Genomic DNA, 26982 nt, shown 5'->3' on the forward strand with positions numbered 1-26982 from the left:
AAACATCAAAAGAATCAGATTTTAAGGCTGATTTCAAATATTTAAGTTTCATCAAGTTTAATCTTACCCATCAAAAGTTATGCGCCTGAGAAAATTTTGCTGATTTTCGAAAAAAGGAGAAAGACCCCCAAAACTTATAGAACCTTAATGAAATTCACACCATCATATTCAGCGTATCAGAGAACCCTACTGTAGAGGTTTCAAGCTCCTATCTACAAAAATGTGGAATTTTTGCCAGAAGAAAGATCACGGGTGCGTGTTTATTTGTTTGTTTGTTTTTGTTTTTGTTTTCTTTTCCCCAGGGGCAATCGTATTGACCCAGTGGTCCTAGAATATCGTAGGAGGGCTCATTGGAACGGAAATTAAAAGTTCTATTGCCCTTTTTAAGTGACCAAGAGGTCCCGAGTGACCTTACTCGGGAGAATCTTTCCGTGGAGGATGTTTCTTTGGGGTAAGAGACATTTCTATGAAGAGGGCGCCGGAAGTCCAAGCATTATTTAAAAAACGATCAGAAATTAAATTAAAAAAACAAATTTTTTCAACTGAAAGTAAGAAGCAACATTAGAACTTAAAATGAACAGAAATTATTACGTATATGAGGGGGGTTTCTCCAAAGTCAATACCTCGCTCTTTACGCTACAGTTTTTTAGTGCTTTCAAAAGAGCTATCTATTCTAATTAAACGGCCTTTGTGATTCAGGGGTTTGTGAATTAAAAATTTTTTTAACTTTTAACATAAAGAGAGTGGTATTGACTAAGGGGAGAACCCCATCATATACGTAATAACATGTACGTAATAAAAAAAAACAATAAAAAAAACAAGCGATACGGCTCAATAGTAATCGAAACCTTTAAAAACGGAACTTTGAAGTCAATAAATGTATCAAAATAATGGGCTTATAATGCTGATTCTAAATATATGAATTTTATTAAGTTTAGTATTACTCATCAAAGGCAAAATTTAGGGAAAAGGGAAAATTAGGGAAAGGGAATTTAGGGAAAAGGGAAAATTTACCTGATTTTTTAAAGAGGGGGAAACATCCCCTAAAAATGAAAGAGTTTTAATGGAAATCACACCGTCAGATTCAGCGTATCAGAAAACCCTATAACCTAGGTTTCAAGCTCATACCTGCAAAAATCTGCAACTTTGTATTTTTTGCCAGAAGAAAAATATACGAATATTGAAGTTTGTTACGTTAGGTAATTTGTAAATTACGTCAGAACCAAATTTAGAGACAGCCATTTAGCAAAAGAAGAGTAAAGTTTTTATGCAAATTTTGTTTACTTATTCAATGACGGTGAGCCAAAATAAAAGCTGCATTAACTAAAAAACGATCAGAAATTAAATAAAAAAACAAGTTTTTTAAACTGAAAGTAAGGAGCGACAGTAAAACTTAAAACGAACAGAAATATTCCGTATATGAAAGGGGCTGTTCCTTCCTCAACGCCTCGCTCTTTACGCTAAAGTTCGACTGTGCCACACAACTTTATTTATTAAAAAAATAAAAAACTTTCGCTAACCGAGCGCGGCGTGGCGGCGGGGACACCCCCTTTCATATACGGAATAATTTTTGTTCGTTTTAAGTTTTAATGTCGCTCCTTACTTTCAGTTTCAAAAACTTGTTTTTTTTTTATTTAATCTGTATCAAATACCCGAGGGAGCCTTTGCTAGTAGTATGGAAAAAACTGCAAACACCAAACCGTATGCTATACGTAGCCATATGTAGTATATGTAGCAAATATGTAGCTATATGTAGCATAAAGTGACTAGCCATAGAGCCTCTCGGTCGAAGAGTATAAATAAATGAGTTATACTCTTTTGTAAGAACTGGAAATACTTTGTCCCCATCCTCCCAGGAATAAATTCCAAGTCCCCTTAGCTCGCCCCAAAAAAAATTCCCGAAGATTTCAACTGAATCCCCCAACCGTGAGACAAACTACATCAGACCTCCCAAATTACGCTTGAAATTTGTTGCCGTTTTATTTGAACCTTACTGACAGTATGTAAAATCAGAAATAGTCAATTACGTAGGTGCCTGAATTATAACACCAGATGATTGTTTTTACCTTAAAGTAACTTATAAATTATATAGGTGGTCGATTATAAATTAATCTATGGCGACATGCAAAATTATACATGATTTTGAATGAATCCGAAAAGCTTAGACAAAAGGTATGGAAAAATGTCTGAAGTAATCTTGCATAAAAATGAAGCTCAGCGAGATCGGTGGCTACAAGACATGCGACAGCAAGCATCGAACTGAATCCTAAATGAAAATAATCGAAAAAAAAATCCACCGTTAGAATATAATTATGCGACAGGGATGATCACATCGAATCGTCAATGAAATATGCGGTTAGAAAAAAAGCAACAGTGAGAATCAGAACGAGTCCAAGGAGAAAATAAATTCTATAAAATGGATGATTATTTAATGCAGTAACAGGAAAGAGGAATTGAATTCACACTAGAATTTCTTAATTTAATTGAAATTGCTGACATGACATTTCATTACTTAAAACTAAAAAATAACGCGATGATTTTGCTAAGGCGCAATTAGAGAATAAAACATATACAAGCCTGACTGGTGCCAATTGCCGGGGCCCGGGCAAATCCAGCGCTGCCGGTACTTTATTAATTAAAAGCCTTGGTAAATTTACGAAGAAAAAGTAAGACTGTAATGATCTATTAACAGATCATGCTAACAATCTGTAAAATTATAACTTATGAATAGACAAATCGACGTTATACTAACTATAACGCATTAATAGACAGTAAAGTTAATTTGAGATATTAGACCAAGCTATAGATTTATAAGACAGTTCGTGGTAATGAACTGTAAGTAAGGAGCGACCCGGCTCAATGGTAACCGAAACTCTAAAAAACGGAATTTTGGTACCAATAGATACATCAAAAGAATCAGATTTTTATGCTGATTTTGTATGTATAAGTTTCATTAAGTTAAATCCTACCCATCAAAAGTTAAGCGCCTGAGAAAATTTGGCTGATTTTCGAAAAAAGGGGGAAAGACCCCCTAAAAGTTATAAAACCTTAATCAAAATCCAACCATCATATTCAGCGTATCAGAGAACCCTACTGTAGAGGTTTCAAGCTCCTATCTGCAAAAATGTGGAATTTTGCATTTTTTGTCAAAAGAAAGATCACGGATGCGTGTTTATTTGTTTTTTTTTCAGGGGTGATCGTATCGACCCAGTGGTCCTTGAATATTGTGAGAGGGCTCATTGGAACAGCATAATTACCGTGTTTTCTTTAGTCTAAGTCACATTTTTCTTTGCATTTTCCTTATTTGGCTCAAGGCTTCACATAAGGTCGACATTAGGCACCTTTAGGTCCAAGGTTTTGCAGCTGTAATTTCCAAAACTGCTCAGGGATGATAAGTTCTTGGCTGATTTCTGGGCCAATGCCTTCCGCTTCCCAGAAAAATGTGTGTCCCTACTGACCGAGGGAACATTCTCTAAGAGTTACAAGCAAATCAGATACCCAAGATCAAACAAGTACCCTTGTTTCCACTATAAACCAAATATGTAGACAAATGGAATTTTGCATAATTGGCAACCTTGTCCCCGAGTCATAATAGTGCCATTTCGTCCCAAAAGCCATGTTTGTCAGAAATCTCGAGTATCAAACAGTTCGTGGTAAAGGACTGTAAGTAAGGAGCGACCCGGCTCAATGGTAACCGAAACTCTAAAAAACGGGATTTTGATACCAATAGATACATCAAAAGAATTAGATTTTAATTCTGATTTCAAATATATAAGTTTCATTAAGTTTAATATTACCCATCAAAAGTTACGTGCCTGAGAAAATTTGGCTGATTTTCAAAAAAAGGGGGAAAGACCCTCTAAAAATTATAAAAACTTAATGAAAATCACACCATAATATTCAGCATATTAGAGAACCCTACTGTAGAGTTTCCAAGCTCCTATCTACAAAAATGTGGACTTTTACATTTTTTGCCAGACGAACGATCACGGCTGCGGGGGTAGTTATTTGTGTGTTTGTTTGTTTTTTTTGTCCCAGGGGTGATCGTATCGACCCAGTGGTCCTAGAATATCGTGGGAGGGCTCATTCGAACGGAAATTAAAAGTTCCAGTGCCATTTTTAAGTGACCAAAAAAAAAATGGAGGGCAACTAGGCCCCCTACCACGCTCATTTTTTTCCCAAACTCACCCGATCAAAATATTGAGATAGCCATTTTGTTCAGCAGGGTCGAAAATATGATAAAAATGTCTTTTAGGATGACTTGACCCCCAACGTCCCCTGGGGGAGTGCTTAAATTTATTAAATTTTATATTTTTTATCTTTTTTTATGTTTTTTTGGGATTTTGAATTTATTGTTCATTTTTTTTTGTGGGGGGGAGGGGGGTGAAGGAGAGGGTCGGGCGATAGATGGAAAGATCTTTCCATGACGGAAGTTTTCATGGGGGAAGGGACATTGCTATGAAGGGGCCGCCGGATTTCCCAGCATTATTAAAGAAAAAGATCAGTAATTAAATAAAAAAAAACAAGTTTTTCAACTGATCAACTGATTGTGAATAAGAGGTCATTTTTAAAGAACTGGAAAAAAAATTCAAACTCTAGTTTAAAGAGCAGGGTATTGACTAGGGGGCGAACCCCCTAATATACGTGTTAAAAATTTATGAATATAGAAGTTCGTTACGTAAGTTAATTCTAAGTTACGTATATTTATTACTAATAAAAACGTTCGTAAATAAAATTAAACAAGTTTCGAGAAAGCCATTTAACCAAATATAATATGCAAATTTTGTTTTAATTATTCATGTACGGTGAGCCAAAATCAAAACCTGCGTTAATTCAAAAATGTTCAAAAATTAAATAAAAGAAACAAGTTTTTTTAACTGAAAGTACGGAACGACGTTAAAACTTAAAACGAACAGAAATTATTCCGTATATCAAAGGGGCTGTTCCCTCCTCAACGCCTCGCACTTTAAGCTAAATTTTTACTTTATAAAAAATATATTTTTTAAAAAAAAAAAAAAAATTTATCTTAAAGATAGAGGCGTTGAGGAGGGGACAGCCCCATTCAAATAAAGAAAAATTTCTGTTCGTTTTAAGTTTTAACGTCGTTCCTTACTTTCAGTTAAAAAAACTTGTTTTTTTTATTTAATTCAGAGAAAAATCGCTATCTGTTAAAGCTGGTTATACACTTTGGGGGGTCACGGGAGAGGTGTTGCCTGGAAGCTAAACGGGCATTGGAGAAGGGTCTGGTTGCTCTCCAATCTCTTTAAATTCTTTAAAAAAGGAACTAGAACTTCCAATTTCTGATATAATAGGCCCCATCTTAAGTTTATATGACTACCCTATCAAATACGAACTGGTTAGAAAAAGTTTTAAGAAAGCGACACAGCTTTTTACTAAGTCCACACTAGCACCTTTTATTATTGATCACGGTATTTTGAAGAAGATTTAGTTTCAAATTTAGGTAGTTACTGAATATTTTAACGAAATGTTTACCCAACATCTATCAAAGCAGCAAATCAAGAATAAAATCTAAATCCTGAAAGAAGCTTGGCACTAAGGCTTAGTATGATAAGCTAATTGAAACAGATTTGGATTAATAGTTAAATCATTTCCTGTAAACGTCAAAAATTTTATGAAGTTTTATTTCCTCTATTAATTTTTTGTTTGTTCAATATCAATTATTAACAAAAAACTTAGCTTACATAAGCACATCCCTTCTAAATCCCAGAGCCTGACATGGAGGAGGAATAGTCAAACAAATCCAAAAATTAAATAATGAGCATTAGCCTTAGAATGGGTTGAAAAAATAACCAAATAACTGCAGCATAGTGTACCACTCTACCACGAACTTAATACTCAACACTCAACTCCTTCCTTAACACACATTAATCAAAATAAAATACTAATTCTAATGATTTAATACCATAATGTATCTACATAATTTTCAGAACTTGTACTTCGGGTTAGAAAAAATAAAATATTTAGAACAGTCAAACCATCGTAGCACATCTATATTCTGTGATTTTCAAATTTACTTTTCAGAGCACATAACTACCAATGCTTGCAAAGCCCTTGATTCAACAAACCTAAAAAAATCCTTAAATTCTTCTTGGGGACTATTTATCGTTAAAAACAATTAAAAATCTGTGATTTGAGTATGAGATTTGATTAAATAACAATGAAATTTTGTCGGTAAAGTTTTCAATCAAAACGGAATGCACCAGAGATCTGTCAAATTGATCAAATGGTAATTCTTTTGGATCGATTTTTGGCACTTTTCTAGCAGGTATGTTAGAAAATTTTTAGAGACTAGCCTTTCGTGTTAAAAAAAAATCTTCTCCATTTTAATTAAAAGAACAAAATACATATTTTAATGATATAAAACAGATAAAAACAAGAGAAGCTACTACATAAAAACAAGAGAAGCCACAAGCCTTTTCTAAAATTTTAGGGAAAGTAAGCGTCGGCTTTTAGTTTTCTGCCGGTTATTCGGATCACTTATCAAAGCTCTACCAGCTATGGAAAGACCACCCAATCAACTCCACATAAGAAAAGCTTAGAATGGACGAGAAAGGCTGATTCTTTATGACACCGAATCCCCAGCTGCCGCAGCGAATAGCAAATCATCACACTGTTTGTTGTTGACATGTTTTGCAAATTCAATTCTTCTGCGAATGGTGATTGTCGTCACTTTGTACGGTCACGTTTAATTTACAAATCATACAATTTACAAATTTACAAGCTAAGAATGGACGAGATAGGCTGATTCTTTATGATACCGAATCCCCAGCTGCCGCAGCGAGTAGCAAATCATCTTCATTGTCACTGTTTGTTGTTGACATGTTTTGCAAATTCAGTTCTTCTGCGAATGGTGATTGTCGTCACTGAGTACGGTCACGTTTAATTTACGGTGCGTTCCCTTTCCGAACGGAATCGGGACCGGAACCGGGAATTAGAACTGTTCCCTTTCCGGGGACAGTTCCTATATGAAGGGATTAAACGTAAAGAATTTAATATGAACAGTGACAAACTTAGCATTAAACGCAGTATAGAGTCTTACATTTTCTATCTGAAGGATCCTTAATAGCTCTTTACGCAGAGTTTGACTTTTTGACATAATGCTTCAATAATACAAGAACTAGTAATTTGAATAAAAACTTATTGCAATCCTCCCAATGACATTGTCTTGGCTTTGCCTTGGTTTATTTGATTTTCATGAAGGTCAAAGCAATACTTCGGAGCACTGAATTGGGGACTAAGGCCTGCAGCATCTCTCTTAATAATAAAACACATGCAACCCTTCACTTAGACACGGATTTATTGGAAGGGGGGCGGACGCTTCAGGGTGTTGGCAAAGATGCTAGGGGGTTTGGGTTAAATAAGAAAGGATGATAGACATTTATTAAAATAATATACAAAAACATTGACATTTTAGGGGGGCACAGGTCCGAAGATACTATCCTTCTGTACAAGTTCTTACCCAAACTAGCAGGCGCTTAATGAACTATTTTAGTCCATACAGAATAAAGTTGTTGAACACAATTAACTATGTTAATTATTATAGTTAACATAATAACTATGTTAATTATTAACATAGTTAACATAATAACTATGTTAACTATGTATAATTAACATAGCTAATTAGCACAATTAACTATGACTGATTTGGAAAAAGTGGAATTTTCTAATACTGGATACTTTACAGGATACTAATACTGGATACTAATACTTTCTAAATACTGGAGTTTCCAAAAATACCCAGATTCTATTCTAAAAACATGCAAATCCTTTCACAATAAACAAGTTTTGGAGAATAATTTAAATGTTTCTCATTCCTACTATTCCTGGAAATCTATTAATTCATGAACACAGTTCTTTTTTATCTTGAGTACACTTCAATATTAAAGATCAATTCAACAATTCCCAAAAATATTTGGCTATGTCTGTAAACTCTGCGTGTCGACAGACATTGGTTATCTGAAGCAAATCTGCTAAGTTGTTTCTCTTACTATGCGATTGGTTTAAAAAGGATTGTGACTAATGTATTGAATTATCAGAAATTTGTTTGTAGCTTTAATAACATGAATTAAGAAGTGTTAGTTTTTATAAACTTAATAGTCTATTAAGGTACTTGTCAATTAGCTGGTACACACGCGAGAAGTCAAGTTTGGTTAATGCTAATGAAATAAAACAAAAAATGATGAAAACATAATAGTTTAGAAACAAATTTGGGATATATATTTGCACATTAGGGGGGGCAGGAGGGAAAGCATATTATATATTAAATACGTAACCTAATCTACGTACCTTTTCCCCCACTAAACCCCAAAAAAACATTAGTTTGAACATTGCAAACGCAATGATAAACCACGCTTTGCGATCCAATTCTCTATTCACTGATAACCGTTTGACTAGTTTCCCTTAGCATCTATCTTGCGTGTGTACCAGCTAATTGACAAGTACCTTTATTAAATTGACAAAACATTTTTTCAAGAGAGGGAGATATGTAGGCCAAAATATTAAGTGAGGGGTAGTTTTAATCCCTGGAGTTGAAGAGAATATTATTAACCCTGATCATTATTCCCTGGATTTGTAAAAATACTTTAAAGCAAGGGTAAAAGCAGAAGATTAAACTAAAAAAAATAATTAAAATCGTGCGAGGTCACATTTGTGGGGATTGAAGGACTAAGCGAGGGGAGCAAAGTGATGGATAACTGGCAATGATGGCTTCTTGCTAGCCATGAGGGCCACGAAGCAGGCCTTTTTGGCTAATGTAAATTTATATTTGTATAAATGTACATTCGTATAGATTTAGATAATACAATTATATAGCATATATTCACTAATTATGTAATGAATGGACAAGGTACAATTGTAGTATTTACTAAATAGATTCTACTTTGCGGGCATGAAATGCTCAAACTTATTTTCCTTCACCTTTTTCCAAAGTTATAAGTCCATAGGTACTATCTGGTAAAATTTGATCAGCCTTTAACGTTATCCTTTTCCTTCATCAAAACTTAAACATAAGAATACACCAGTTTATTTCTTAGGTGGGGAACAAAAACTCGGGGAAGCAGGCTTATTCACAACTTTTTTTGGAGGGGGCTCGGGATGGGCTTAGGATTTTGTGAAGATAAGTTCACGCAACACAAATGAAAACTAATCAGTATATGAAAATTTTGTGGAGACTCAGATGCAAATTCACCTCCTTTGCCTGTGAACATCCTGAGAAAATTCATAATAAATATCTTGGTTTTTCTATGTTGTCCCAAAATTTTGTCCTTTGGTGAATTGTATATGTTGGTACATTGGTCAGATGACTGATTGTTCCTTTTGATTCCCTACTAGATTATTGTGTTGCTTTATTTGTCCCGATTGTTTTATTTTCTTAGACCACACCGTTTTTTCATTTATGCGAGTTTAAGACAGTTTAAGAGAGAAAAACGGGTTGAATTTAAATCAACCAATGAACAAAACTTACTACAAACAGACACAACAACAAAATTAATTAACGGTAACTAACGGTCCTTATCAACGGTATAGAAAAAAAAGGTGAAAAACAAAAAAATAATTCAAATAATTTAAAAAAACACACACAAAAAGACAACACAACACAAAAGAGAGAAAAAAAGAACAAAAGACAAACAAATAAATAAAACTCATATTTTAATAAGGCTTCTTCAATACTGCTTAGCTGTAACACAGAACAGAAACACCAAAGTCTCAGGATATTTTTCCTCTACAGGATCAGATTGGCAAATAGGATCAGTATTTTAATAAAACTTCCCAATATTGTTTAACTGTAACACAGAACAGAAACACTAAAATCTCTAGATATTTGTCCTCTATTAATTAAAAAAAAAAATTTCCGAAAATAAGTTTTTCAAAGAAAAGTAAAGGCCAGTTTAAACTTAAGCTTAGCAGATACAAATACCTGTTAAAATTCTAACTCAAAACAACCAGAAATTACTATTAAAGAAAAAATGAAACCCAAAATGAACAGAAATTAAATAAACAATCATAGCAAAAAACATACAACAAGCAATAATATAAATTTATAAATAAATCTAAAAGCGAGTAATGCTGAGATTGAATCTGAAAATCAAGCTTAAAACGAAAAAAAAAGATTCCTATTTAAGAATAAATGATAATTAAAACGAACAGAAATTAAATAAACCATCAATGCAAACAAACATATAATAGATATTAATGTAAATTAATAAATAAATTTTAAAACGAATGAAATGCAAATAAAGCTTGAAACGAAGAAAAACCACTACCAACAAGAGTTTGGGTATCACCACCTTCTCTCACTGTAAAAGTCTAAAACCTACTGCGTCATTGGCGCTTTAACCAATTTTATGATAAATATTTTCTTTTGTACTTAATATTGAAAATAAACATTAAAATTATAGTAACATTTTGAACTAATGAGCTTTCAGCAATTAATATCATTATGCATCAAATATTCAGTTTAATTTATTAACTTTTTTTAAAGTTGTTCAAGACGATTATAGTTCACTACAAACAAGTGTTTCGATACTGCCATCTTCCTTAACTGTAAATAATAACCAAAAGACTACTGCGTCATTGGCGCTTAAGTGAAAACGAATTATTTTACAAATATTTTCTTTTCCAGTTCTTACAGCATTGAAAGTAAAAAAAAAAATTACAGTTAAATAAGTTCTTGAACTGATGGATCTTTCAACAATTAATATCATTATACATCAAATATTCAATTTGATTTTGTTTATAATTTCCAAGACAGTTTAAGACGCACTTGTTTAAGATAGCTTTCAGTAAAGCGCCAATGAAGCAGTAGGTTTAAGACTTTTACAGTGAGAGAAGGAGGTGATACCCAAACTCTTGTTTCTAGTGATTTTTCTTCGTTTTAAGCTTGATTTGCATATTCATTTTAAGTTTCCCTCGTTTTAAGATTTATTTGTTAATTTGCATCAATATCATGTTTGTCTGCATTGATTGTTTATTTAATTTCTGTTCGTTTTAAGTTTCATTTATACTTCAATAGGAATTATTTTTTTTTGTTTCAAGCTTGATTTTCATATTCAATCTAAGCATTACTCGCTTTAAGATCTATTTATTCATTTATAGTATTGCTTGTTGTATGTTTTTTGCTATGATTGTTTATTTAAATTCTGTTCGTTTTGGGTTTCATTTATTCCTTAATAGTAATTTCTGGTCTTTTTAGTTTGAATTTTAACAGGTATTTGTATCTGCTGAGCTTAAGTTTAAAATGGCCTTTAATTTTCTTTGAAAAACTTATTTTTCGGAAAGTTTTTTTTTCAATTAATTTTTGTTCGTTTTTGATTGCAAAAACTTTTAAGTTTTTAAAAATTCCTTATTTCAAAATCAAACTTAAAAAAAAAAATCAAATGTTCATCAAAGTATCAAAACTGGTATCAATGTAACAATATCAAAGCGAAAAAATGGGCTTGTGTTGTTATTATCTGATGTTTGAACTATTTTTAACAAAATGACTTTCTCAAAATTTTTATCGGATGGGTTTGGCGAAAAAGGGAGTGTGTGTGTGGGGGGGGGGGGGGCTAATTAACTTTCATTCTCTTTTGATTCTTTAAAAGTGAACTAGAACTTTCCATTTTCAATCAAATAAGCCCTCTCTGAAGTTTATACGAGCATCCCTTCTATAAGAACCATATATATCCCCAGAGTATAGCTTACAATGCCTGTACCTGAGACTTGGGTGGTTGTGTCGACCCCGGAGTTTTAATATCTGATGTTTGGACTATTTTTAACAAAATGGTCACCTCAAATTTTATCAGATGGGCTTATCCGTCCGATAAACCCAAAGGCGTGGAGGGCGAGAGGGGATAGTTACCCTCCGATCTTTTTTCACTCTGAGAAAATGAACTACAACTTATATTTCCCATTCAAATGAACCCTCTCTGAAGCATATACGAGTATCCTTTTCATAAGAACCATATACGACCCCAGGACAATGTCTTCCCCCGGGGGTTGTGTCGACACCGGAGTTTTTGTTATCTGACCTTCGAATTATTTTGAAAAAAATGGGTCTCAAAGTTTATATCGGATGTGTTTGAGGAAAATAAGGCGTGGAGGGACTAGTTGCCCACCGATCTCTTTTGACTCTTAAAAAGTGAACGAGAACTTTCAATTTCCAATCATATGAGCCCTCACCGAAGTTTACACGGGTATACCTTCCATAAGAACCATATATGCCCCCAGAGAAATACTTACGACGCCTGCCCTGGGCCCGGGGGGGGGGGTTGTAGACGCAGGAGTTTTTCTTATCTGAACTTTGAACTGTTTTAAACGAAGTGACCATACTTAAAGGAATTTTTGTTGTATGATATTTGAAGTATTTTTAATTAAATAGCTACCTTAAATTTTTTATCAGATGTATTTGGGAAAAGGAGCCTATGGGGGGGCTTATTGCCCTCCGATCACTTTTGACTCTTAAAAAGGACACTAGAACTATCGATATCCAATCGAATGAGCCCCTTTTGAAGTTTAGACGACGACCCCTTCTATATGAAGTGGACTCTGGGAAAAAAAATAATGGAGTGGGGGTGGAAGCTAGCTGCCCTCCAATCACTTTTGACGCTTAAAAAGTGAGTTACAACTTTCAATTTCCAATCAAATGAGCCCTCTATGAAGTTTATAAAAGCATCCCTTCCGTAAGAACCATATTTATCCCCAGAGAATAACTTACAACGATTTCCCCCGGGACCTGGGGGCTGTGTTGACGCCGGAGTTTTTTGTTATATGGAGTTTAAACTAATTTTAACAAAATGTTACTCTCAAAATTTTTATCTGATGCATTTAGGGCGTGGAGGGGAGGGGGGGGGCTAGTTGCCCTCCTATCTCTTTTGACTCCCAAAAAGTGAACAAGAACTTTCAATTTCCAATCAAATGAGCCCTCTCCAAAGTTTATACGAGCCTCATCTTCCATAAGAACCATAAATGCCCCTAGAGTATTACTCATAATGCCTGCCTCCGGGACCTGGGGGGTCGCGTCGACACAGGAATGTTACTTATCTGATCTTTGATCTATTTTTAATGAAATGGCTATCATAAATATTTCATCGGATGGGCTTGGGGAGAAAAGGGTGCGTGGGAGGTGGGGCTAGTTGCCCTCGGATATCTTTTGACTCTTAAAAATTGAACTAGAACTTTCAATTTCCAATCAAATAAGCCCTCTCTGAAGTTTATACGAGCATCCCTTTCATAAGAGCCATATACACCCCCAGGACAACACTTACAATGCCTATCCGCCCGGCCTTGGGGAGAGTTTTTGTTATATAATTTTTGAACAATTTCCAAAAATCTGGCTATCTCAAAATTTGTAGCGGATAGGTTTGGGGAAAAAGGGCGAGGGGGATAGTTGCCCTTAACTCTCTTGACTCTTAAAAAGTGAACTAGAGCTTTCAATTTCCAACCAAATGACTCCTCTATTAAGTTTATAAGAGCATCTCTTTCATAAGAACCATACATGCCCTTGGGGCATAACTTAGAACGCTTTCCCCTGGGCCCCTGGGGGGTTGAATTGACAACGGAGTTTTTTTCTGACCTTTGAACTATTTCTAACAAAATTTCTTTCTCAAAATTTTCATCAGCTGGATTTGGAAAAAGAAGGCGGGGGGGGGGGGGGTAGCTGCCCTCGGATCTCCTTTGACTATTAAAAAGTGAGCTCGAACTTTCAATTTCCAATCAAATGAGCCCTCTCTGAAGTTTATACGAGCATACCTTTCATAAGAACCATATATGCCCCAGGGCATAACTTACACCCTGGCCCTGGGGGGTTGTGACGACACCTGACTTTTTGTTACCTGACTTCTGAGCAATTTTTAACTTAATGGCTATCTCAAGATTTTTATTGGATGCAATTCGGGAAAAAGGGTCGTGGGGGGCTAGTTGCCGTCCAATCTATTTTGACTCTAAAAAACTGAACTAGAACTTTAAATATCCAATCAAATGAGCCCCCTCTGACGTTTTTACGAGCATCCCTTTAATCAAAACCATATATTCCCCAAGGGCATAACTTACAACGCCTGCCCTCGGGTCTTGGGGGGCTGTGTTGACCCCAGAATTTTCGTTATATGGACTTTGAACTATTTAAAAAAGGCTATCTCAAAGTTCTAATCGGATGGGTTTGAGGAAAAAGGGGCTTAGAGGAGGGGGGGCGGTAGGTGTCCTCCAATCTCTGTTGAATCTTGAAAAGTGAACTAGATCATACAATTTCGAATCAAATGAGCCCTCTTTGAAGTTAATACGAGCATCCCTTCCATTGGACCCATATATGCCGTCAGGGCATAACCTACAACATCTGCTGGAATTTGTGTTATATGATCTTTGAACTATTTTTAACAAAATAGCTATTTAAAGTTTTTTATCAGATGCATTTGGGAAAAAAGTGTTTTGGGGAGGGGGGAAGCTGGTTAACCTCCGATATCTTTTGACGCTTAAAAAGTGAACTAGAACATTCAATTTCCAATCAAATGAGCTCTCTCTGAAGTTTATACGAGTATTCCTTCCATGAGAACCATATATGCCCCCAGGGCATAATTTATAACCCTTGCCCCTGAAGACTCTGGGGGAGTGTCCTGCTCAAACATATAATTTCCAGAACTTTCAACTACTTTGAACAAAATGGCTATATCAAATTTTGATTGAATGTGTTTGGGGAAATGGTGGGCGTGGAAGGGGTGTTAGTTGCCCGTAACAAAACATTGTAGCCGTATGGCCTTTACCATAGGCAACGTTATAGCGTTGCCTCTGATATGATCAGATTGGCAAATAGGATCTTTATCATGGACAGAGCAATAGCGCTGACGTAGAAACTTGGAAAAGGGCTCACTCGATTGGAAATTGGAAGGGCTTGTCCCCTTTTTATTAGCCGAAAGTGATTCGAAGGCAACTAACACCCCTTCCACGCCCACCATTTCCCGAAACACATCCGATCAAAATTTTGAGCTAGGTATTTTGTTCAACATAGTTGAAATATCTGGAAAATATGTCTTTGAGGAAGACATTCCCACCAGAGCCACCAGGGCAAGAGTTGTAAGTTATGCCCTGGGGGAATACAAGTGTTATACTGTTAGGTTACAATGCCACCAGTATTGGGGGTTTAAGGTACGGGGGTCACCACTTATTGGTGCAAAAATAGCGCAAAAATGTTGCTATGACACTTACTCGAGGGGGAGAACCCTTGTCGGCCCAAATGTTAGTGGGATTCCTGCGCTTACCTCAACGGTTCCGTATCTATCGGGTATGTCAGTTTCCGATTTATAATATACGCTGCCTTAGGGTACGATAGTGTGGTCAAATGGCCATAGGGGCCACTTTAAGGCCAAGGGTTACCGGTAATATTTCTAACTATCTCCCTGGACTCTACCTAGGCTAAAAAGTCAAAGATTATATAGTATAAAAAATCTTACTGTATTCAGTCACGCTACAAAAGGAACTCAAACGGAATTAAAATCACACTTACAATTTTTCCCCACTTCGCTCACCTCGTACCTGCGGTGGGTGGTGGGTGGATTTTTCCAGCCATTCCAAAGGCTTACTATTTACTGCCCTATGGTGAATCATCCCCAACTGCGCAATTAATGCCTCGTAGTTGGTTTCCCAAACTACGCAATTAAAGAAGGAAAGAAAATGGTGCCACCAAAATTAAACGAAAATTAATAATTATTACTAATGGGAAAGAGAATAATTAAGGGACCAAAAGAAAAGAATATGGGAAGGGCATTTATCTGACACAAACTAGGACCAACGGTCCTAACAATAAGGATTTATAGAATGTATTGCCGTAGAAACTTCCAAAAGAGCTCATTCGATTGGAATCAAAGAGCTAGTGCCCTTTTTAAAAGTCGAAAGTGATTGGAGGGCAACTAACCCCCCTCTCACGCCCAGTGTTTCCCCAAACACATCCAATCAAAATTTTGAGATAGCCATTTTGTTCAACCTAGTAAAAATATCTGGAAATTATGTCTATGTGGATGACAACCCCCCACAGCCCTCAGGGCAAGGGTTTTAAGTTATGCTCTGGGGGCATATAAGATTTGTATAGAAAACGTTAACGTAGAAACTTCAAAAAGGGCTCATTCAATTGGAAATTGAAAGGGCTAGTGCCCTTTTTAATAGTTGAAACTGATTGGACAGAAACTAACCCCCCTCTCATACACACCATTTCCCAAAAAACATCCAATTAGTGTTTTGAGATTGTCATTTTGTTCAATGTAGTTGAAGGTTCTGGAAATTAGATCATTGAGGATTATAAAGCCCTTAGAGCCCTCAGGGCAAGGGTTGTTAGTTGTGCCCTGGGGGCATATAACATTTTTATTAACAGTGTTGTTGTAAAAACTTCAAAGAAGGCTCATTGGATTGGAAACTGAGTGGGCTTGGGCCCTCCTTAATAGTCGAAAGTGATTAGAGGGCAACAAATCCCCCTCTCACGCCCACCATTTCCCCAAACACAACCATTCAAAATTTGGAGACAGCCATTTTTTTCAACGTAGTTGAAAGTTCTGCGAATTATGTTTGAGAATAACAACCCCCCCCCCACCGCCCTCGTGGCAAAGTTGTAAGTTATGGCCTGGGGACATACAAGGTTTTTATAGAAAGCGTTGGTGTAAAAACTTCAAAGAGGGCTCATTCGATTGGTAACTGAAAGGGCTCGTGCCCTTTTTAATAGTTGAAAGTGATTGAAGGGCAACTAACCTCCTCTCACGCCCACCATTTCCCCAAATACATCCAATCAAAATTTTGAGATAACAATTTTATCCAACGTAGTTTAAAGGTCTGGAAATTAGGTGTTCAAGGATGTCATCCCTCTCCCTTCCACAACTCTCATGGCAAGGGTTGTAAGTTATGCCCTGGGGGCATATAAGGCTTTTATTGAAAGTGTTGTCGTGGAAACTTCAGAAAAGGCTCATTCAACTGGAAATTGAAAGGAATAGTGCCCTTTTTAAAAAACAAAAGTAAATTGGTGGGCAACTAGCCCCCTCTAATGCCCACTGTTTCCCCTAACACATCCGATTAAAATTTTTAGATTACCATTTGTTCAAATTAGTTAATAGTTCTGGAAATGAGGTCTTTCAGGATGACACCCCCCAAAGCCCTAAGGGCTAGGGTTGTAACTTATGCCCTGGGGGCATACAAGGTTCTTATGGAAAGTTTTGTCGTAGAAGCTTCAAAAAGTGCTCATTCGATTGGAAATTTAAAGGGCTAGTGTCCTTTTTAATAGTAGAAAGCTGTTGGAGGGCAACTAAACCCCCTCTCACACCCACCATTTCTCCAAACACATCCAATCCAAAATTTTGAGATAGCCATTTTTCAACGTAGTTGAAAATTCTGGAAATTAGGTCTTTGAGGATGAAAACCCCAAGAGCAATCAGGGTAAGGGTTGTAAGTTATGCCCTTTGGGAATAAAAGTTTTTTTTTTATAGAAAGCACTGTTGTAGAAACTTCAAAGAGGGCTCATTCGATTGGAAACTGAAAGAGTTTTTGCCCTTTTTAATAGTCGAAAGTAATTGAAGGGCAACTAACCCCCTCTCACGCCCAACATTTCCCCAAATACATCCATTGAAAATTTTGAGATAGCCATTTTTTTCAGCGTAGTTGATTTCCAGATAGAAATTATGTTTTTCAGGAGGACACTCCCCCACAGCCCTCATGGCGAGGGTTGTAAGTTATCCCCTGGGGGCATTTAAGGTTTTTATTGAGTGTTGTCGTAGAAACTGCAAAAAAGGCTAATTCGATTGGAAATTGAAGGAGTTGGTGCCCTTTTTAATAGTCGAAAGTGATTGGAGGGCAACTAGCCCCCCTATCACGCCCACCATTTCCATGAACACATTCAATCAAAACTTTGAAAATTTTGTCAAAAGTGATCGGAAGGCCAATGCCCCTCCACATACCCATCATTTCCCCAAACACTTCCGATCAACATTTTGATAAGGCCATTATGTTGAAAGTTGTTGAAGGGTCTGGAAATTATGTCTTTGAGTTTGACAACCCCCCAGTCCTCAGGGCTAAGGTTGTAAGTTTCGCCTTGGGGGCGTATAAGGTTCTTATAGAAAGCGTTGTCGTAAAAACTTCAAAAAGAACTCATTCGAATGGAAATTGAGAAAGATATTGCCCTTTTTAATAGTTGAAAGTAATCGGAGGGAGAATCAACCCCCACCACGCCCATTATTTCCCCAAACATTAACAATTAACATTTTGACGTGGCCATTCTGCTCAACGTAGTTGGAAGGTCTGTAAAGTATGTCGTTGAGTATGACAACCCCCCAACAGCCCTCAGGGCTAAGGTTGTAAGTTATGCCCTGGGGGCGTAAAAGGGTTTTTATCGAAAGCGTTGTCGTAAACACTTCAAAAAGGGCTCATTCGATTGGAAATTGAGAGGTATATTGCCCTTTTTAATAGTCGAAAGTAATTGAAGGGAGAATCACCCCCCATCACGCCCATTATTTCCCCAAACGTTAAAAATCAACATTTTGATATGGCCATTTTGCTCAACGCAGTTGAAAGGTCTGGAAATTATGTATTTTAGGATGAAAACCCTTCCCCTATAGCCTTCAAGACTATAAGTTATGCCCTACACAATCGGAATGTCGTAAGTTCGTAAGTTATGCCCTATGGGCATACAAGGTTTTTATAGAAAGCATGGTCACATAAACTTCGGAAGGGGCTCATTGGTCTGGTAGTCAGATGTTCTAGTGCTCTTTTTAATAGTCAAAGTGATCAGAGGGTACCTACCCCCACCCCATTCCACACACAGACGTCGTATTGTCCCAAAATGTATCTAATAGAATTTTAAGATTGCCATTGTATTCAAAATGGTCTAAATATCATATAACAAGGTTTTTGGGGTTGAAAAAAACCCCAGAGATTAGGGGCAAGGGTTGTAAGTTATGCCCAGGGGGTATTTAAGGTTTTTATGGAAGGGATGGTTGTTTAACTTTAGAAGAGGCTCAGTTTTTTTCTCTGAAAAAGACTATTTCAATATAAAACGAACAGAAATTAATTAAAAAAAACTTTTTCTACAAAACAAGTTTTTCAAAAAAAAAAATAAAATTATGGAAACGAAATTCCGTGAGTGACGTCATATTTTGAGCATATTTGAAGCAAAATGACCAGAAAAATCGTGTGATTGACGTCATATTTATGAGTACATTTCAAGAAATTTTTTTTTATCATTTCCGCTTCCCCCCCCCCCCACCAGGGGTAAATTTATCATTTTATTATTTATGACGTATGACATATTACAAAAAGAACATGGCTAAGTAAAACACACCAAGTGTAAACAATCTATTTAAAAAAGCCGTTTTAAGTAGTTTCATAAAGTCTAGAGGACAACTAAACAACCTGGATCATCAAATGTGACAAGATCAATCCGAGCGACTAAGGTAAAGATTATTGAAAAAAATCTAAATATCAAAGGCAACGCTGTAGCGTTGCCTATAGTAAAGGCCATACGGCTCCAATGTTTTATTATTTATGTATTATTCCCCAGAGGCACTTCATATGGAAGGGGTCATCATAGAAACTTCAAAAGGGGCTCATTCGATTGGAAATCGAGAGTTCTAGTGCCCTTTTTAATATTCGAAAATGTTTGAAGGGCATTGTAGCCCCCACCCACGCCCATTATTCCCATCAAGTTATGCCCTGGGGGCATATAAGGTTCTTATAGAAGGCGTTGTCGTAGAAACTTCAAAACAGGCTCATTCGATTGGAAATTCAAAGGGATAGTGCCCTTCTTAATAGTCGAAAGTGATTGGAGGGCAACTAGCCATCCCCCCCACGCCCATCATTTCCCCAAACACATCCAATCAAAATTTTTAGATAGCCATTTTGTTCAGCGTAGTTGATTTCCGGATAGAAAGTATGTTTTTGAGGAGGATACTCCCCCACAACCCTCGGGGCAAGGGTTTAAAGTTATGCCCTGGGGGCGTATAAGGTTTTTTATAGAAGGCGTTGTCGTAGAAACTTCAAAAAAGGATCATTGGATTGGAAATTAAAGAGCTAGTGCCCTTTTTAATAGTCGAAAGTGATTGGAGGGCAACTAGCCCCCCACCCCCCGCCCATCATTCCCCCAAACACATCCAATTAAAATTTTGAGATAGCCATTTTGTACAGCTTAGTTGAATTCCAGATAGAAAATATGTTTTTGATGAGGAAGCTCCCCCATAACCCTTAGGGCAAGGGTTTTAAGTTATGCCCTAGGGGCATATAAGTTGTTTATAGAAGGTGTTGTCGTAGAAACATCAAAAAAGGCTCATTCGATTGGAAATTCAAAGGGTTTGTGCTCTTTTTTATAGTTTAAAGTGATTGGAGGGCAAATAGCCCCCCCCCCCCCCACGCCAATCATTCCCCCAAACACATCCAATCAAAATTTTGAGATAGCCATTTTATTCACCGTAGTTGATTTTTACATAGAAAATATGTTTTTGAGGCGGACACTCCCCCACAACCCTTGAGGCAAGGGTTTTAAGTTATACCCTGGGGGCATATAAGGTTTTTTAGAGAGGGTGGTGTCGTAGAAACTTCAAAAAAGGCTCAGTCGATTGGAAATTGAAAGGGCTAGTGCCCTTTTTAATAGTCGAAAGTGATTTGAGGACAACTAACCTCACACGCCCATCTTTCCCCCAAACACATCCAATCAAAATTTTGAGACAGCCATTTTATTCAATGTAGTCTTAAGTTTTGGAAATTTGGTCTTTGAGGATGACAACTCCCCCACAGCCCTCAAGGCAAGGGTTGTAAGTTATGCCCGGGGGGCATATAAGGTTTCGTATAGACAAAATTGTCGTAGAAGCTTCAGAAAGGGGCTCATTCGATTGGAAATTTATATGGCTAGTTCCCTTTTCAATAGTCGAAAGTGATTCTAAGGCAACTGACACCCCTTCCACGCCCACCATATCCCCAAACACATCCAATCAAAATTTTGGTATAGCCGTTTTGTTCAACGTAGTTGAAAGTTATATGTTTATATGAAAATTATATGTTTTATGCTGGAAAATTATATGCTGGAAATTATATGTTTGAGCAGGACAATCCCCTCATAGTCTTCAGGGACAAGGGTTATAAGTTATGCTCTGGGGGCATATATGGTTGTTATGGAAGGAATGCTCGTATAAACTTCAAACAGGGCTCATTTGATTGGAAATTGAAAGTTCTAAGTTAACTTTTTAAGCGTAAAAAGATATTGGTGGGTAACCAGCCCCCCCCCCCCTAAACCCTATTTTCTCAAATGCATCCAATAAAACTTTAGAGATATATATTTTGTTAAAAATAGTTCAAAGATCATATAACAAAAATTCCGGTGTTGACCCAACCCACCAGGGCCCGGGGGCAGGCGTTGTAAGTTATGCCCTGGGGGCATAACTTACAACAGAAATTGAAAGTTCTAGTTCACTTTTTAATAGTCAAAAGAGATTGGTGGGCACCTAGCCCCCCCCCCTCCACGCCATTTCTTCCTCAAACCAATCCGATAAAAATTTTGAGATGCCTATTTTTAAAAATAGTTTAATGATCATATAACGAAAACTCAGGGGTCAAAACAGCCCCCCAGAGCCCGAGGGCAGGTGTTGTAAGTTGTGCCCTTGGGGACAGCCCCCCCCCCCCACACCCTTTTTTCCCCAAGCCCATCCGATAAAATTTGTATAATAGCCATTTCATTAAAAATAGTTCAAAGGTTAGATAAGAAAAATTCCTGTGTCGATGGAACCCGCCAGGGCCCGGAGGCAGGTGTTATGAGTAATGCTCTAGGGGCATATATAGTTCTTATGGAAGGGATGCTCGTATAAACTTCGAAGAGGGCTCATTTGATTTGAAATTGAAAGTTCTTGTTCACTTTTTAAGGGTTAAAAGTGATAGGAGGGCAACTAGCTCCCCCCCCCCTCCTCCACGCCCTAAATGCATCAGATAAAAATTTTGAGTTAGACATTTTGTTAAAAATAGTTTAAAGTTCTGATAACAAAAAATATCCGGTGTCGACACAGCCCCCCAAGGCCCAGGGGTAGGCGTTGTAAGTTATGCCCTGGGGGTATATAAGGTTGTTATGGAAGGAATGCTCGTATAAAATTCCTAGAGGGCTCATTTGATTGGTAATTGAAAGTTGTAATTCACTTTTTAAGAGTCAAAAGTGATTGGAGGGCAGCTAGCCTCCCCCCACACTCAATTTGTTTTTTTTCTCAGAGGCAATTCATATAGAATGGGTGGTCATATAAACTTCAAAGGGGGCTCATTCGATTGGAAATCAACAGTACTAGTGCCCTTTTTAAGGGTCAAAAGTGATCAGAGGGCAACTGGCCCCCCAAGCCCTTTAATCCCAAATACATCTGATAAAAAATTTGAGGTAGCCATTTTGTTAAAAATAGCTGAAAGATCATATGACAAAAACACCTTTAGGTATGGTCATTTCTTAAAAAATAGTTCAAAGATCAGATAAGAAAAACTCCTGTATCAACACCGCCCCCCCCCCAGGGCCGGGGAAGGCGTTGTAGATAATTTCTTAAACCACATTGGCCTGACATCACATAAAGAAAGAAAACGATCAAAAATGGAGTTTTTATAGGCCAAATGAAAATAGTGAAAAAACACAACAAAACGAATATTTCGAGAGGACAAACGCCTCTCTTCTTCAACGCGAAACAAAACAATGTATCCGAGGAAAGTGTCGAAAAAAAAAAAATGCGGAAAGTCAATGTGAAAAGAACCAAAAAATCAAAGAAAAAAACCAAAAACTAAAACGATGAATACAATCAAACAGTTCGTGGTAACGAACTGTAAGTAAGGAGCGACCCGGCTCAATGGTAACCGAAACTCTTAAAAAACGGAGTTTTGATACCAATAGATACATCAAAAGAATCAGATTTTAATTCTGAAATCAAATATATAAGTTTCATCAAGTTTAATCTTACCCATCAAAAGTTACGCGCCTGAGAAAATTTGGCTGATTTTCGAAAAAAGGAGAAAAGACCCTTTAAAAGTTATAGAACCTTAATGAAAATCACACCATCATATTTAGCGTATCAGAGAACCCTACTGTAGTGGTTTCAAGCTCTTATCTACAAAAATGTGGAATTTTGCATTTTTTGCCAGAAGAAAGATCACGGATGCGTGTTTATTTTTTTTGTTTTGTTTTTTTCCCCAGGGGTGATCGTATCGACCCAGTGGTCCTAGAACATTGTGGGAGGGCTCATTGGAACGGAAATTAAAAGTTCTAGTGCCCTTTTTAAGTGACCAAAAAAAAGAAGGGCAACTAGCCCCCCTCCCACGCTCATTTTTTTCCCAAAGTCACCCGATCAAAATTTTGAGGTAGCCATTTTGTTCAACATGGTCGAAAATATTATAACTATGTCTTTTAGGATGACTTAATCCCTCGAAGCCCCCAGGAGGAGGGCTGAAAGTTATGAACTTTACCCAATGTTAAAATATAGTATTGGTTATTTGGACCCGGCTCAATGGTAACCGAAACTCTAGAAAACGGTATTTTGATACAAATAGATACATAAAAAGAATTGAATTTTCATGCTGATTTTAAATATATAAGCTTCATCAAGTTTAATCCTACTCATTAAAAGTTACGCGCCTGAGAAAATTTGGCTGATTTTCTAAAAAAAAGAAACGCCCCCTAAAAGTCGTAAAATCTTAATGAAAATCTCACCATCAGACTCGACATATCAGAAAATCTTACTGTAAAGGTTCCAAGATCCTATAGGAAAAAATGTAACGTTTTGTATTCTTTGCGAGAAGAAAAATCATGAGTGCGTGTTTATTTGTTTCTTTTTTTTCCAGGTGAGATCGTATCGATCCAGTGGTCCTAGAATATCGTGGGAGGGCTCATTGGAATGCAAATTAAAAGTTCTACTGCCCTTTTTAAGTGAAGAAAAAAAATGGAGTGCAACTAGGCCCCCTCCCACGCTCATTGTTTTCCCAAAGTCACCTGATCAACATTTTGAGATAGTCATTTTGTTCAGCATGTTCGAAAATATTATAAGTATGTCTTTTAGGATGACTTTATCCACCGAAGTTTCCGGGAGGAGGGCTGAAAGTTATGAACTTTACCCAATGCTAACATATAGTATTGGTTATTGGGAAGTATACAGTACAGACGTTTTCAAGGAAGATTTTTCCTGGTAGGGGGGGGGGGGGTTGGTCAGGGACGTACGCAGGGGGCGTGGGCCTCCGGGCCCCCCCAAATATCTTGATTTTTTTCATTTTCCAATAATTTTCAGATTTTTCTCACAGAATAATGGGTTTGAAGGATTTGGCCCCCCCGAAACAAATTGGCCCCCCCCCCCGAAAAAAATCCTGCGTACGTGCCTGGGGTCGGGGGTTATGTAGGAGGATCTTTCCACGAAGGAAGTTTTCTTGGGGGAAGGGACATTAATATGAAGGGGACGCCGGACTTCCCAGCATTATTTAAAAAAAGATCAGAAATTAAATATAAAAAAAACAAGTTTTTCAACTGCAACAGCAGCAACATCAAAACTTTAAACGAACAGAAAATATTACATATATGATTGGGTTCACCCCCTAGTCAATACCTCACTCTTTAAGCCAGAGATTTTTTAGTACTTTCATAAGAGCTATTTATTCTAATTAACGGCCTTTGTGATTAAGCGGTCATTTTTAAAGAATTGGAACAAAATTCGAACTTTCGCTTAAAGAGCAAGGTATTGACTAGGGGGCGAACCCCTTAATATTCGTATTAAAAATATATGAAAATAGAAGTTCGTTACGTAAGTTACTTCGTAAGTTACGTATATTTATTACTAATAAAAACGTTCGTAAATAAAATTAACAAGTTTCGATAAAAGTAGATTAATATGAAAATTTTGTTTTAATTATTCATGTACTGTGAGCCAAGATCAAAACCTGCATTTATTCAAAACGTTCAAAAATTAAATAAAAAAACACAAGTTTTTTTAACTGAAAGTAAGGAGCGACTTTAAAACTTGAAACGAACAGAAATTATTCCGTATACGAAAGGGGCTATCCCCTCCTCAACACCTTGCTCTTTACGCTAAAGTTTGACTTTCTCACAACTCTATTTTTTTTAAACAATAAATAATTTTTTAAACAATATATATATATATATATATATATATATATATATATATATATATATATATATATATATATATATATATATATATATATATATATATATATATATATATATATATATATATATATATATATATATATATATATATATATATATAAGAATGTTCCGGTTTTTCCGTTGATTTTGACGATACTAGCGTTACCGTAGTGCTCCAGAAACAGGCAAATAAGATAGTTTTTAGAGTTTTTTTTAGAAGCTTATGTATCTCTTCTGACTTAAAAAAAGAAGATAAATATTCTTCAATATTCATATTAATTTGCCGTTCGTGTGTTATATTTAAAATAAGTGAAATTAGGGTTGAGAAACATTAGGCAATATATCAGAAAACTTACCCTGATAAGATCGTCAACCAATGACGCAACGAACATCTTGTCTAAATGAAAATCGTCGTTTTCTAGAATGTCCTAAAATACAAAACCAAATAAGTAAAAGACCAATTTAATACACTATGAGGTTGAAACACAAAGGGCACAAGGGACCAGATCCTTCGTAATAAAAGCCCTAACAAAATTATTATTTAAGTCGTAACCTACCATTTTTTCGCTCCAAAAATAGTAGTATGCTCATTTCTAGAGAAATTTTGGTGCTGTGTCAACAAAAAACTTACAAATACATCAAATCTATCCTCTTCCGACTTTCTACGATTTTTAGTTTATATATTGTAACCGAGAAAAAATTTATAGGAAAAAAGTGAAATAAAAAATAAAAACCCAGTACTTTTAACGCAGTCTCTATTATATTACAGACTATGTTTGTATTTAAACATTGTTTCCAAAAAATATACATGTTAAATAAACTCCAGAAAACCTTTCATATGAACTATAATATTAATATAGCTTTTAGGAGGTATAAAAATTATATGGCCATCGTCAATTGACAACAAATTGAAAATGCTTAAAATTTTTGCTAGTAGAAAAATTCTGATTTTAAAAACTTAAATATACAAATGCTTTAAACTTTACTAGAGTAAAAGGCAGAATTTTTTTCTATTTAATGATTTTAAATGATTTAAATTTCTTTTGTATATAATCGGATAACATACTGCCACTACCACTAACAACTCACCGGAGCACCAAGCCGCCTGAGGCCAACAACCCTGCATACGCCATGCCTCTACTCCAGCTTACTCGAAGGTACTCACACTTTAACCCCTTCTTCAATATTCCAATTTCTCATAAGTTACCTCTTCCCATATCCCATATCAAATCTGATAATATACTGCCACTACTAGGCTACTAACAACTCACCACAGCGCCAAGCCACATGAGGCCAGCATAGCTACGCAGCCTCCTCCTCAATATTAATCTATTCAAAGCCTCCTACTTTACAGTCTCCCAGGAAGTTCCTAATTCCTGAGTCAGATAATATGCTGAACATTAAATTTTTATTTGATTCTAGAATTTGGTAAAGAAGAAGAACATTTGTGAAGCAAGCTGAAAGACAACTTGAACCAATTAGTGGAAAAGAACTGAATGAAATTGTAAAATCATTCAAACGGAAGGGGACGGATTAAGTAGGATAGTGAGTGGGTAGCAAAGATGATAGAATTTGATTATTGGGTAGAAATAAGGCTTTGAATTGAAAGTTGCAGATAAAAAAAAAGTGCCATATTGAAAGTAAAGATAAATGCATACAGATTAATAAATGATAATTAATATACGACAAAAACAAACTAAATGATAAATGAATATAAATAAATTTAAAATTGATATAAACGAATGATAATAGTGGTGACAGGGTTCCAGGATCAAGCGGGCCCACCTCCTTCAAATCCCGATCCGGACACCTTTTTTTAAAAATTTCTTCGAGATACAGGTGTTACGTCACATGACACCCCCCTG

General features: G+C 36.3%; 1 protein-coding gene across 1 annotated transcript in view; it reads right to left on the reverse strand.

Annotated features, from left to right (window-relative positions):
* LOC148942401 (receptor-type guanylate cyclase Gyc76C-like) overlaps window positions 1–26982 on the reverse strand; it is a 398466-nt gene that overhangs the window by 68643 nt on the left and 302841 nt on the right. The window contains exon 13 of the mRNA XM_089103313.1: window positions 25474–25545. Within this exon, the coding sequence (XP_088959439.1) occupies window positions 25474–25545 (72 nt within the window). The remainder of the gene's footprint in view (window positions 1–25473; window positions 25546–26982) is intronic.

The sequence above is a fragment of the Artemia sp. Qi Xiang Cuo genome, chromosome 17 (assembly GCF_049724085.1).
Source record: "Artemia sp. Qi Xiang Cuo chromosome 17, ASM4972408v1, whole genome shotgun sequence".
Lineage (NCBI taxonomy): Eukaryota > Metazoa > Arthropoda > Branchiopoda > Anostraca > Artemiidae > Artemia > Artemia sp. Qi Xiang Cuo.